At 36.0% G+C, this 14947-nt stretch overlaps 1 protein-coding gene across 3 annotated transcripts in view; it reads left to right on the top strand.

Moving 5' to 3' along the window:
• LOC129264000 (ligand of Numb protein X 2-like) overlaps positions 1-14730 on the top strand; it is a 33722-nt gene extending 18992 nt beyond the window's left edge. For all 3 annotated transcript variants that reach the window (XM_064101261.1, XM_064101263.1, XM_064101262.1), the window contains exons 4-13: positions 400-509; positions 1169-1252; positions 2406-2602; positions 3704-3734; positions 4765-4881; positions 6109-6273; positions 8288-8410; positions 9835-10025; positions 11280-11438; positions 13685-14730. In XM_064101261.1, coding sequence (XP_063957331.1) covers positions 400-509; positions 1169-1252; positions 2406-2602; positions 3704-3734; positions 4765-4881; positions 6109-6273; positions 8288-8410; positions 9835-10025; positions 11280-11438; positions 13685-13820 — 1313 coding nt within the window. In that variant the 3' untranslated portion in view covers positions 13821-14730. The remainder of the gene's footprint in view (positions 1-399; positions 510-1168; positions 1253-2405; positions 2603-3703; positions 3735-4764; positions 4882-6108; positions 6274-8287; positions 8411-9834; positions 10026-11279; positions 11439-13684) is intronic.
• Positions 14731-14947: the final 217 nt, after the last annotated feature.

The following is a 14947-nucleotide window of genomic DNA, read 5'->3' as shown; positions in this document are numbered from 1 at the left end:
GACACAACAGAACTCTATTCATAAAAGATATCACTGTTATCATGATTTTTGCTCTAGATATCTGATTTGGATGATAATAAAAATATTGACTGCCCTTCTTTCGGGGAACATCAAATATATTGCCCTTAAAAGACCCATATTGCCCTCGTCCAAAGACTCGGGCCAATATGATTCTTTTGCTGGCAATATATTTGATGTTCCCCTCAAGACCAGTCAATATTATATAATTGTTACCTTGCAAATATTAAAAGAATATATAAAGAATAAAATATATATAAAGAAAAATACTTATTTAACATGAATGAATGGGTAAATGATTTTCAATCTTGTCATCTATTACGATCTAATTATTTCTTTCTTAAAATAATTCTTAATTTCATTTGTTCTTCGTGGATACAGTTGGTCCTGGTGCACCCATCCGTCATGGTCAGCTAACTTCAATAGAAATCAATAGAAAACCAAATAGAGATCTAGGAATATACTTTGTTGGTGGCAATGAAACTCCACTTGTAAGTATGACATTTTCTCTTGTTCAATTAGTTATTTCTCTTTTGAAAGTGTTTTTTGCTATAGTACCTGGCTTTTGTAAATGTGGCAAACAAAACATTGATTATACATGTATGTTGATGAAATTAGGAAGAAGGAACAAACACTGATCAACAGCATAAACAGCATAAAACGAAAATAAAGAGAATTCTACCACCTTTTTTATAGACCTAACCTTTCCCACAAGCACATCGAAATACACAATTATTTTGCGCGAAACTATAATCTAATGCCTAGGCATTGTATTGATTTGTCCTCCATATTGTTATAGGAAGTTCTAAACACAATAATTTTGATACTTTTGCATTATTATTCGCCAATTCTGCCTCTATGGTAAGATCCATGAATAATCATATAATTCAGAGAAATCTACAATTATGCATCTCTTCCGACTGCTCATTGTACAATTATGTATGTGTACAATGTGTATTAGTATCACTAAAATACAATGTATTGTCAGCCAAATTTGAAACTTGATATTTGGGATCTGCAAAATGGTTGTCAATTAATTCAATACGTTACTATATTTTGAACTTTCTTGGCTATTATGCATATATTATCTTTCATTCTTTAGTGTTGTTGACTACATGTATATTAAAACCTGTTTTATGTTTTGTTTCAGATTGGTGTTGTTATTCAAGAGGTTATACCCGGTGAAGTAGTAGCAGAAGACGCAAGGATATTACCCGGTGATCAAATAGTACAAGTAAGTAGTCTGTGAAGAAATATAAACAGACATGCCAACTGTTCCCCTTTTAGAGTATTTGTTCCTCTTTTTTGCTATAAATACACCAATACTTTTTTGCATGATTTGTTACTTTAAAAAAAAAATTTGATCATGCAGCGTGTGACACTAGCGCCGGTCCGACAGTCCCAGACTGGTAAAAATCACTGTCGGGCCAGTAACTGAAAAGAACAAGTAAAGGGTGAATTATCAAGTTTTCAAGTAGAGTCATTTCACATTTTTTTCACCGATCTCACTACATTAGAGGCTGGCGACTGTTACATTGAGATAAATTTTTTAAAATAGGCCTACTCTTTTTTGTCAAAAAATACTCTTTTTTTCCATATTAGAATACTTTTTTTGGTTGTAGAAGGTTGTATAAATCATACAAATATTTGATATCATAATGATAGTAATAGGATAATAATCAATGTTGAAAGGATAAATTGTAAAAGTGCTAATTCTATTTTCAGCCAAAATTCTCAAGGCACTCATTTGACTTTAAAAAGAGCAAAGAGATTTTCAAAAGCAAATTATTGATACTGAATCACATCTAGTCGATCTTAAGACACTTCAACAGAATGAGAAATTACAAGCTGAGGGCCCAGAATGAAGTGTTTTAAGATCAACTATAGAAATACTTTGTGATTTAGTGTATCGATAATTTCCTTTTGTAAATCTCTTTGCTCTTTGTAATGTCAAATGAGTGCCTTGAGCATTTTAGCTCAAATTGAATGCCCCTTCCCCAGAAGTTGAGATTTCCAGAAATACATTTCGAGAAATCTCACATTGTTTTAATATTACATTTAATAAAGTTTTTTTATTTTATGGGCTTCCTGAACATTGTAGTAATGTTGCCTACATTCAACACTCTGCATGAAGGAGTGCATTTTGTGGTGGGGTTCACTAAGTTTTGAGCCCAACTGTACATGTTTGCTATTTGTCTCTTAATTTTTTATTTTATAGTTTGATAGTAGAATCTTACATGATGTCCCAGACACTCCTATATTGACGGTGTACATTCTTCACACACAGCACAACAAGAGAGATATTCATGTTGCTGAGAATAAGATTAAGAAACAATCCTTGTTCTATCTTTCATTAATTTTCATTACTTTCCTGATTTTGTTTGCAGGTTAATAGTAGAGATTTACGTGATGTTCCTCACAGCATAGCAAGAGAGGCATTATGTGCTGCCGAATCACCTCTCAGATTGACTGTATACCGTGAGAAGCAGGAATCGAAAGCAGCACCATTCACCACCAAGGTTCTTCAAGTCTCTCTCACAAAGGTGACAGGAGTGCCTCTAGGTATCAAGATAGCTGCTAAACAGTGAGTACTTCATGTTCAAATATCACAATAGGATTAGCAAGGTTTCTGTCTCTTTAAAATTAATATAAAATTAATTAAATATACAAATAATGCATGCAGCCCAGGGCGTTAGTCGAAATGCAGAGCACGTGAGGTTTCTTTAGATAGGTGCCGAGCCGCTGGGCAAGAGCCGCTGGCGGCGAGTGCCCAGTGTGCACCATCTGAAGAAACCGAGCTTTCTCTGCTTTTACTTTTACGCACGACAGAGCAAGTGCATTATTTGTTTTATAAAATAGCAACACAGAAACAAATTCTTAAAAGTTACAGTACTGTTTTATTGGACTTCTCCCGGGACTTCTACCGCACTGGTCTGCTTGAGCACGCAATGTCAATTTTCGTTGCACACCTTTCTGCACTGCCGTGCATGCACAAAAAAAATTGGATGTCATGTGACACGTATTGGCCAATCGCAATGCTTGAAATAATACACCTATTTTATAATGGTGATTAATTTGCCCAGGGTAGCCACGTCAGTGTAAATGCACTTCCTATTGGCCCGCCATATACCTATAATAAGGGATCATTCATGAATTTTATTGATTTGTGAGTATTTTTTTTTCTTTATCCAGCAAGGTAGCCTTATCAGTAATTACAATACTGTTATACTAGGGGGCACAATACACATGGGGCTTTGATCATTTTGCCCCCGAAATGCTCTAAAGATCCCTGCAAAATAAACAAAGAGCCGCCGAAAATCCCCATTGGCTGCAATGTCAAAGCTTATCCAATGTTGCAGATTTAGGCAGTCACTTGTGGAAAGTAGCCCCCGAAAATTATTATTTTTTCCCTTCCCTGGCTCTGCATAACATGAAATACATGGACATAAATATTCATGAGAACATTACTTTGTGTATATCAAGATTGTAGAAAATTTGATAATATTGGAGGCTACTACGTGCAAGTAACAGTAAAAAGCCAAATGTTAGAAACATCTATAATGATATCATCAGTTCATTCTTCAATCTTCAATTGAATTTAGATAAATGCAAAGAAAATATGATAGCAATCTGGTAAACTAAAGATTGTTTTCCTTATTTCTTTGTTTATGTTTTCTTCTTACAGGAGTGAGCAAGGAATATATATTATGGAAGTGGTGAGTATTACATACATGTAGGCTTGGGATTTCTTGAAATTAATCATACTTTTTATTTAAACTTGTAAAGAGTAAATAATAATTTGTAGATTTTCTATTGATAGCTGCTTTTTTTTCTTAGTATATGGTTCAATAAAAAATAAAAATCAGCTGCACTAAAACATAGAATGAAGAAGGGGTGGTGAGGCATCTCAATCTGAGTGGCAAGGTAAAAAAAGATGAATAAATGAATGCCTTGATGTTGCCATTGAGCAATTTTAGAAACGTACGTAGTATGTCGACGTACGTTTCTAAAAGTGCTCAATACATGTCATACATGTAAACGACTGGTACGAGATGACGTCACTTTTTGGCCAGCCATATGCCTCAGGTCCTCACACACGTCGACTATCAGAATCGAGAACCTTGCCACATCCATTCTGCGGTTCTCCTAAACCATAGTGGACGTGCACGTGAGGTGACGTCATTTTAACCGTTCAAGCTCAGCATGAAGATCAACCTTTCCCTATTAAAACACAGTTTTCAGCGACTTTTCACAAAATTAATGTAAGTTGTACGATGCATTATGTTTATCATATTTGAAATTGCTTTCTGATCTCCAAAATATATACCGATACATATCGTAACTCGCGTAAAAAGGAATCAAAGCAAGTGAAAGGGCAAGTGTGCACAAGTTGCACCTTCGCATCACCCGACCGGGTCGCAAGGCGATGGTACGCCTGATCTTCCGGTTCAGGCAGCGTGTCATGACCTGCTGGTTATCACGCTGTTTCACGTGGACGTACGTACACGTCGAGTGAAATCTAAAATATTCGCATCCGTAATGAACAAGGGCAGACAATGACACTGACTCAAACAATCAGACGACTGCGACGCCGTTCTCGTTCACTGCTCCTAAAACTCTCTATTGTCATGTTGGTGAACCCTTGTTCTCTCCATTTTCATGTCTTGCAGAACATTTCTCACACGATTTCACAATTCTTAATCATGATTTCACATTTCTTTTTCATATCATTTTTCTCTTATGTAGTTGGAGAGCAGTCTAGCTCGGAGAGATGGAAGGTTAAAATCAGATGATAGAGTTCTACAGATCAATGGATTCAATGTTGAAGATGAGATGCCTGAAAGAGTAGCTAGAATAATAAGGGTAAGATAAGAGATACACATACTAGTAGAGAGATGGGATGGATGGATGGGTGGATGGATAGATAGATAGATAGACACACAAAAATAAAGAAAGATAGATAGACAGATAGTTTAGTTTGCTAAGGGGAGATGAGAGAGACAGCAAGAGAAAGATATATAGACAGATTAAGAGTGAAATAGGGGAAGGGGATTAGGCTTGTGCAGACAGGGCAAGTCAAGCTGGGTCCCATTTTTGTGACAGTGTGCGCATTTTAATGGCAACTGACATATAATCCATTTTATATGACACCTGGACAGATCCTCCTCATTTGATTGGTTGTTTGTTGTCAATCATTCAGCCCCATTTTATGATGTCATCTGTGCAATTTTGAATCCATACGATTTTGTCCATTGCACGCTCGCGCCAAGACGTAAAAACACACTAGTGTTTACAACAGAACGTGTGCGCACTGCATGCACTTTTGAATTCAAGTCTATAAATGCCAAATGACAAGGATCTACTTACAGGTGTCATATAAAACAAATTATCAATGTTCTCTTCATTCGTGTAATGGACAGAATACTTCTATCCATTGAGAGATGATACACCTCGTTGAATGGATCATTTCATCTTTCATCTCATGAAATATTCTGTTAATTGCACTCATGAATACCGGTATTCATTATTTGTATAATGAAGACATTTTAACCCTAAAAAGACTGGGGGGGGGCTGATTCAGCCCCCCCCCCCCGCCATTTTTCGCGATAAATCTGTAACGCGAAAAGCTGGCGCCGCGCCGTTCCAGGACTCTTTTCTTTCAAGTCTTGCGCAATTTTGAGACCAAATTTGCGATGCCCGGGTACATGGTTCCGAAATCCCACAAAGAGTCTGTGAATAAAAAATTAGCAGTTCAGAGGCCTTATTTAGTTAATTAGAGCAAATCTTTGATTTTACGCATAAATTAGCATAATTAATGAATTATGAGATTTTTCGGAAAATTTGATCCTACAGTCTTGGAGATTAGGCCATGGGTAATGCCCGTGCCAATTTTCGTTGCGATCGCGCGGTCGACGGCCGAGATCATAGGGGGGGGGGCTGAATCAGCCCCCCCCCCCCCCCAGTCTTCTTAGGCATCAAAATAGCCCAGTCTATTTAGGGTTAAACCACTGGTCCTTGATGAATATCCTTTTAACAAAGTAGCTATGAAATTTCACGCCTATTTTTTTCCTCCATCTTGCATTTTTCCAGGACTGTGGCGATCGCGTTGAGATGGTGGTCTCACGACAGGTTCAGGTCACGACCCCTGAGGTCATACAAGGACCCCCAGCAGAGCTTCCGACGGAACCATTCACATTGCTAAGACACGCCCTCGCTCCAAAGGTCCGGGCAGAGAAGACTGTCAACATTAAAAAGGTATATTATTCATTTGGATTAGTGTATTTTGGGGGAGAAAAATCTGCATCTTGTTTACATTCTTTTTGTTTTTCCTGAAAGATTAGTACAAACATTGAATAAATATGTTCAGAGAAAAAGTTTTACAAAGAAGGTGGTTCTTTCATTGGACATAGATTGAGAAATAAAAAAATATTCTTTTTTTTTAATATTGAACAAAATTTTGCCAAAAGGCACCCTTACACTCTCTAGAATTAGGTAGATGCTATTTTCCTATATACATTGGTCAACGGCTGTAGATATACATTCTGCATCTTTTTTTTTGTTTATATAATACTCTTTCAGTTTTTAATATGCATTTGGTACATTTGTTATTGTTCAAAATAGACAAATGAAATACTTCAAAAATTTGTTTTGCCCAATTGATCTTGGGCCTAGCAGCCGCTTTGCAGCGCCAGATTGACGAGGCTCTAAAGGTCATTTAGGATCAATGAACTATGGCCTTGAAGCGTTAAACGCTAAACAGCGTAGCAGCAACTCTCATATATAACATCTATTGGTCTGATGCCGCTTGGGATTGAACTCCCGACCTCCCGGTTGTGAGACAGAGGCTCTACCAACTGAGCCTACACACCGGTAGCTGAAAAAAAAATAAAATGAAATAGAGACAGTTATTAAAAAGTTGGCACCTTTGAAATATGACAGTGACATTTTTTTAATGAATGAAAAACATGCCAAATATTTTACAAGACAGGACTGCATTGCTAAAGGAAAGCAAATTCTTTGCTCATGCTAAAAGGCATAAAAGTTTCTTGAAAGATGTATTTGACTGAGGGAATAGTGCAATGAATGTGACCCAAATAATTAACAAATAATAGTTTCTCTAAAGGCCCCATCACATCTCTCAGTTCAAGCCTTGCGGGTGAGTTGCTAGTGACTGTTTTTGCCACCAACAGGCCTCCTGCAGGTAGCCCGCATTGACAGTATCTCGCACGTATCTCACTTGCAGTTGCCCGCAGAAACACAGTCACGTCTGATTTTTACACAAAAAAGTTTTTACCAGGCTTTAAAGAAAAGCCAGGAAGGTAATTTAAAAAGAAACCTTCATGTGCCATATAATAAAGGTCACACGGGCCTAATCACAACTGGCAGGCAAAAGATATTCATTCGTGCCAACCCATTCTCAATTTTTTAATTTGATATTGCAGATTGACAAAAATGAATGAATATGACTGACAATCTAACACTGATTCTAGGGAGGGTACCTACTGAACTTACTTTTTCCAAATTGGAAAGATATATCACTACTATGGAACTATTTTTTTACTGGCGGAAGAATTAGGGCCATTTTTCTCTCTGAAGTGACGAATTTGATTCCGTCAGGCGTAGTCTTTATAAATGCCGATTTATTTTTTAAATGAGCCTGTCGAGGTATCCTTTTCTGGTCAGATATGGAATGTCAGACATGTATCCTTTCCACTGGTAGTAAACATTCAACCCTCAAATTTCCTCCTTATTTTGTATGAATTTTTTTAAACTGCCACTTTAATACACGAGGCTATGGGAAATGAATTAGGCCTGTGAAACCTTCAAGGCTTGCAAAAAACGATGTGACAGGGCCTTAAGCTATGAACAGTGCTGAGATGAGGCAAAAGCTGTGAGGGTCAGAAATGTGGATATGGTACACTTTTTGAGATGATTTTTATTTTGGAGAAGAAAGTGAGCCAACGATTTTGGAATTTCTTTGATTAATATCTAGATTTGGAATTTCAAGGATGTTTGATACATATTATTTTAATGGCAAAAAGTAATCATTATTTGTGAAACTATTCGGGTATCCAACGCCCTTACCCCCATGTCATTTCTACACTATTGGTCATCGGATGAAAACAATTCTTAAAGGAGATGCCTGTTTCCAGGCCTTTGCCTGGTCATTTGATGCTATGTATTGTGCAGCTTATTTGTTTCGTTTGCATTGAGGCTTTATTTTAGGCCGAGTGAATAGAACTGACCTTCTTTTTCTTTATTTTGACAGGGTTACAAAGAATGCATGGGCATTAGCGTGAGTGGGGGAAAGGGTCAGCGGAAAGGTGATGTTCCCATCTTCATAACAGGCATACAGGCAGATGGATGTGTAGCAAGACATGGCCAACTAAAGGTAGGATCATTTACCGGTCTAAAGAAGGATATAGAATATTTATCTGATGTTGATTGGCTTGAGGGAGATGCTAAAATACACCTGATTTTGATTTTGAACGTGATTTTATCAGGGTTGTTCTGACTTTCAACTTTCAAAATTGCCAAAAATTAAAATGTCCTGATTTCTGAAATTTCATGTGAAAAAATATGGGAAAATTGCCACAGATCTATAAACATTTCAAAGGGATAGTCCAGGCTGAAAATATTTGTATCTAAATAAATAAAGTAAAATTCACAGAGCAAAGTGCTGAAAATTTCATCAAAATTGGATAATAAATAACAAAGTTATTGAATTTTAAAGTTTATCAATATTTTGTGAAAACAGTTATATGCACATTGTCATGAATATTAATAGGTGGGCTGATGATGTCACATCCCCACTTTCCTTTTTCCTATGTTATTACATGAAATCATAAATATTTCATTTTTCATACATGTGTAAATGATGTGTCTCCATTATGATGAAATAAGTTGCAGCAATAAATAACTAATGCACTTAATCAGTTGTCAATCCAATTGTTTAAGTTCTTGATAGAACATGTTTGAATAAACCTAATTTCATATAATAAAATACAAAAAAACAAGTGGGGATATGACATCATCAGCCCACCTCATGAATATTCATAAAGACATGCCTAGAACAGTTTAACCGGAATAATGCAAATCTTTAAAATTCAATAACTTTGTTATTTGTTATCCGATTTAGATGAAATTTTCAGTATTTTACTCTGTGAATTTTACTCTATTCATTGAGATATAAATATATCCAGCCTGGACCATCCCTTTATTAAACCGATCATCAGTTACAGTGTTAGCTCTCTGGCAATTCTTCTGTCTCTATTAATTTACTTTGATTGGAATCTATGGAATATAGTTGTTATGTTCCCAAACAGAGAGAGAAACACATGTATACTCCTGAATGTTATCTGTACAAAGCCTTTTAGGCGTCCCACTTCATACTCATGAGAAACATTTGCAATAATCTATAATTGCGGAATCATACATTCATCTTGGCATATGATATACAGGAGATATTCTCAGTGTAAATGGTACAAGCATTTTCAGTGCTCTTCTTCAGGCTCATATGAAGTGTGTTTACATTGATATATAATTGCTAATTCCTACATTCATTTTCCCAAACAGAAAGGAGATATCCTTCTCAGTGTTAATCGTACAAGCCTTTCATATATCCCCTGTATGTCTCATATGAAGTGTGTTTACATTGATATATAATTGCTAAATCCTGCATTCATTTCTCTATACAGAAAGGATACATCTTTTTCAGTGTTAATCATACAAGCCTTTCATATATCCCGTTTGTCTCATGAAGCTTGTTTACATTGATGTATCATTGCCGAATCCTACATTCATTTCCCTATACAGAAAGGAGACATACTTCTCAGTGTGAACGGTACCAGCCTTTTAGACCTCCCTCACACTGAAGCAGTGAAGGTGCTCAAGGAATCTGCCAACGCAAGGTCATTGACCCTAAGTGTCATCGAGGGTGACACCGACCCTGATAATGAAACACATGGATACATTCCCTCCTGGTTGACATGGCTATCACTACCCCAGTAAGTAGAATGGAATACCCCGATCATACATTTGTAAAGATATATTTGTGGAATATTCCATTATGTTAATGGGGACAGATACATGTATGTATCCATATACAGTTGTATAATACGTTAATAATATAACTTTTCCTTGTTAACATCTGGTGATTTCTACGCAAGAAGTAAGTTACCCAGAAATTTACATGAAAGAACATTGTCATGCCTTTTTAATTTGATGTTTGTGGAAGGTTCAGTTGTGGTAAGGGGAAATTTATGCTCAATTCTCGCTACCCCAAATAGCGATTTCGCCGAGATCCGGGAAAATCCCTGTAACGCACATTGCATTATGGGATAGCTTTTCGGTATTACAACTTCCTGTTCGGAAGTCCAATGCACTGTTTTGCCATTCAGATCAACAGTGCCGTCATGCACAACAACACAACGTCGCTTTCGCTCGGAAAGTTCGTGATCACAACCCTCTCTTTTACGATACAGTTTCACGGCCTTTTCTGCTAAAGTCACTAATTCTGCCCGACGCTTTCCATTGCACGGTATTCCTCTGTCGGTTAAGATTTTTTGAAGTTCCGAAACTGATTTTTTATCCATTTTGTGGTTGACGAAAAAATTGAACGGAATGAATGCTGTATATATTTAGCGTCTAGTCGAATACGATCGTGATGTCAGGCCGGTCGCTAAATGCAAAATTTCAAGATATTCATTTTTTGTTTACTTTTTTATAACCAAATAAAAACATGAATAAAATTTATTTTCACGTGAAATATTTTTTAATTTTTATTCATAATTTAAATGGAATCAAAACTGACCAAATTAAATAAAAAGTATTATAATCTGTACATATTACGCTGATTGGCATCGATTTCAGCGTGGTGGAAAACTCAGTATCGCGAACCTCGTGCGAGCATGACTCTGAACCGGAAGTGGTGATGACGACCCGACGGAGTGAAAATTATCTCGTCTCGCGCATTATGAGATTTTTGTTCCTATTTCGGGTAGCGAGGATTGCTGAGATCTTTCCCTTTTCTGACTCTATTTCAGTGTCATATGAAATAAAGCTATAAATATGAATTTATATTTGAAAATAATGCTAATTTAATCTGAATTCCGAGTCTGTAGTATGCAGACAGAGGACGATCGATCAGTCTTCACAAAATTAGACTAAAAAAAGAAAAAAGAGGAGGGAGGAAATCCCTTTCAAAGGACAACCACATTTCACCGAAGTCAAGTGTACATCTCTTCTTCTTGCCATTCCAGATGCTGTCGTCAATCCCACCAGATTACCCTAGAGAAAGGAACCAATGCCAGCCTTGGTTTTAGCATCGTGGGGGGTAATGATTCTACCCATGGTCCTCAGCCTATCTATGTGAAGACTGTCGTTAGTAACGGCGTTGCAGCAAAGAATGGCTTATTAAAGTAAGTTTCTAGTGATTTTTTTAATAATAATAATGATAATAATATTTAGACTTATATTGTGCCAAATCCACTCTGTAGAGTGCTCAAGGCGCTTTTTAGGAAATTATAAAGAAAATTAAGAAGAATTGAGAAATGTTTTAAGGTATTGTTTGAAAGTTTCAGAGGTCAAGCACTGTTTGATGTTTTCAGGGAGGCTATTCCATAACTTAGAGGATGAGTGAACAAAAGATCGTTCCCCCCAGGTTCTGAAAACTTTTGGGGTAATGAGAGAACTGGAAGAGGAGGAACGTAAGGATCGTGAAGGGGTATAACTTTTGATTAGTGAGATGAGGTACTGGGGAGAAGAGCCATGGACACAGTGGAAAGTTAACAAAATCTTGAACATAATACATTGTTTTACAGGGAGGCAATGTAAGTTTTTGTGACTTGAGAAATTTTCAAGCAAATATACTCTATTGGTTTGATGCCAGCATACTTACAAAATAACCTAGGATACCTTCTGTTTAGGCAGAAAGGTACAAGATATACAAACATGTAAGAGATAACAAATGTGGAAATACAAGAGAAATACATAATTCAACAAAAGGACAAAAAAAAATGGTAAAATTAATTATAAGAAAAACTTCCAGTATGTAATATTGATTTGAACAGAGCGTTAAGCCTTGTAAGGATAAAAAGTCACAAGGAAATCTTTGTTTAAAGATGTTTAAAGATAAATAGTATGTAGGAACTATTGTCAAGGCCAGGTATGTAGATAAGAGTTGTTTCTTTTTTAAATAACTGAATAATGAATTCATGTATTGATTGATTGATTGACTCATATGGCCTTTTATTTGCATCCAAGATAAAATCATACATTTAACATGATAAAACAATATTTGAAAATATTATAAAGAGGCAAGGGATAATAAAGCAAAATACAATTCTAGAGATAACAATTACAACAAATGAAAGCACAACTTACATGAACCGGATGCAGGGGACCAACAAAGGCCTATCAAGGCTAGTCCCCTAAAATGACATACAAATAAATGCAGTTTACACTAATACAATAAAGGGCAAACAGGCAACTAAAAGTCTATTGAATGAACAATTGATTAATAAGAGATGATGTGTCTTGTCTTTTAAAAAGAGACATTGACCAGCAAGATTTCTGTTCTGATTTCAAATTATTCCAAATCATAGGTCCTCTGTAATCAATAATGGGACGAAACAAATCATATCGGTATTTTGGCAAGTAAGATCATTATAATGTCTTGTTGTATATCTATTGACAGCACTTTGAAAAATAAATGAATCGTTACAACATTCAGTCAAAACATTTTTAAAATACTAATACATAAATATGGCAATGCAGTAAACATTCAGGTCAAATATTGTTAAAATATTAAGATTTTAAAATTACGTTTGTATGGGCAAGAAGGTACCGTGATTTTGTTATTATTCTAATCACACGTTTCTGCAAGTATAACCGCTGTAATACGTATTTTGGACAATTTCCCCATATGATGTTGCAATAACTCAACTGTGGCAAGATCATAGCATTATATAATTTCACAAGAACTGACATTGATATATGTTTAATTCTATTTAATATTCCTATGACACATGATATCTAACGAGAGATTTCATCTATATGATCTTTTCCAAGTTTATTGTTCATTTATACACCAAGAAAATTTACAGATTCTGTCATTTGTATTCCTTTATCATCAATATATATTTTAATTTGACTTAAATCCAGGTATTTATATATCAAAAGATAATTTAGGAATAGATAGTGTTTGCAAAAAATGGATATACATGGTACCTCAAAATTAACAATTGCAGAACTACAATGTAAAAGGTTGTTATAAGTTGTTATTATTAAACTGATTTATAGTGAACATATTTCAATGATAATGGTTTAGAGAATACTATTTACATAAATGCAGTACATGACTTTCAGAAACAGTCTTTAAAGCCGGGGAGTGTTTCATCAACATTTTCATCCGACAAGTTGTCAGATCTGACATCTTTCTCTGATGTTGATTGGCTGAGAGGTACTGTTACTATGGTAACTGTCGGATAAAATGGGACTTGTCGGATAAAACGTCCGACAAGTCCTTTCATGAAACGCTCCCCAGGACTATCTCATGATAAGTTACAAGTATCCATTCCTTGAACGAGAGATATAGAGAACTTTCTTTTTTCATGAAAGCGACTGATGTTCACACCTTGTTTCTTTCTCTTTCTTTCTTCATTAGATGTGGTGACATCATTGAATCCGTCAACTCAGTTTCCTTGCTTGATATCTCACATAAAGAAGCCGTGACATTACTCAAGAACATTCAACAGAGGGCGCAACTCACTATTGTTTCCTGGCCGGGTACCATCATATAACAAACAATCTCTCTCCGGCCAGCTACTATCATTCAACAAACAATTGCTCGCCAGTCCTTATAGAATATATTTAAAATAATTCTCCTTCTTCTTGGGGTCACTGCACAAATCCTGTGCAGTGGAGGCTACAAGATCTGGCTTTGGGGTCAAAAGACTCCAGATCTTCAGTAGAGCATGGCTCTGGTAGAAGGGGGCAGACCAATTGGGGTTGCATTGTCTGATTCTCCCCACAGTCGCAGGCAGTGTTTCCATCACTGCTGTACCCCTATTGCTGCATAAGGACTTCATTCTCCTGAAGACGACAAGAATACACTGTGTGAAACGTCAAGTTTGGGTGGTCCGTTTCACAATCAACATATGTCCACGAAAGATTATATGGTGTTCCGTGTAACCTCTACACTCTAAAATTATGGAATGTTGATGAAATTATCATTACTTGCTCCTTAGCTATTTACCAAGCATTCAGTGACTCGGGAGCGATGAAGGAATCCTTCCTGGGGGTGTTTTACAAAGAAATAAGTATGACTTAACCCTAATTCTCCCGGGGGGGGGGGGCCATAATGGCCCCCCCCCCTCGACAATTTTCGCGATATATCCGCTGCGCAAATTTTTGAGACCAAATTTGTGACGACCGGATACGCGGTTACGACATTACGCAACATTATGTAAGTGCATGTCAGACCCAAAATTGCTCACAAACGTGATTTCATGTACAAATCCAATGCAAATTGTGTATTTAGCCAAAATTCATAAATGTATCATTATTTCTACTTTTACTGATTGAATTTAATTAATTTTGCCTTGCTTATGATCAGAATTAAGTCTGGAACGATTTCCATTGAAAAAACAATAAAAAAACAAAAAGTAAAAAAAACAAGGAAATACATAAGAAATTCATAAAACAATAAAATACATAAGAAATTGATTTCCAAACTGAAGTTTTTTTTTATTGCGATTGTTAAGAATGCTACAAAGAATATTTTAACCAAAAATTAGCATTCTAGGAGCTTTATTTAGTGAATTAGAGCAAAAAGTATGATTTATGCATAAATTAGCATAATTAATTCATATAAAATAAAATCTCATTATTTTGGAAAATTTTACCATACAGCCTTGTAGATTACATC

Source organism: Lytechinus pictus, chromosome 6 (genome assembly GCF_037042905.1).
Source record: "Lytechinus pictus isolate F3 Inbred chromosome 6, Lp3.0, whole genome shotgun sequence".
NCBI lineage: Eukaryota > Metazoa > Echinodermata > Echinoidea > Temnopleuroida > Toxopneustidae > Lytechinus > Lytechinus pictus.
Note: the sequence above shows the minus strand (reverse complement) of the source record. Positions and strands in the feature narration are given on the sequence as shown.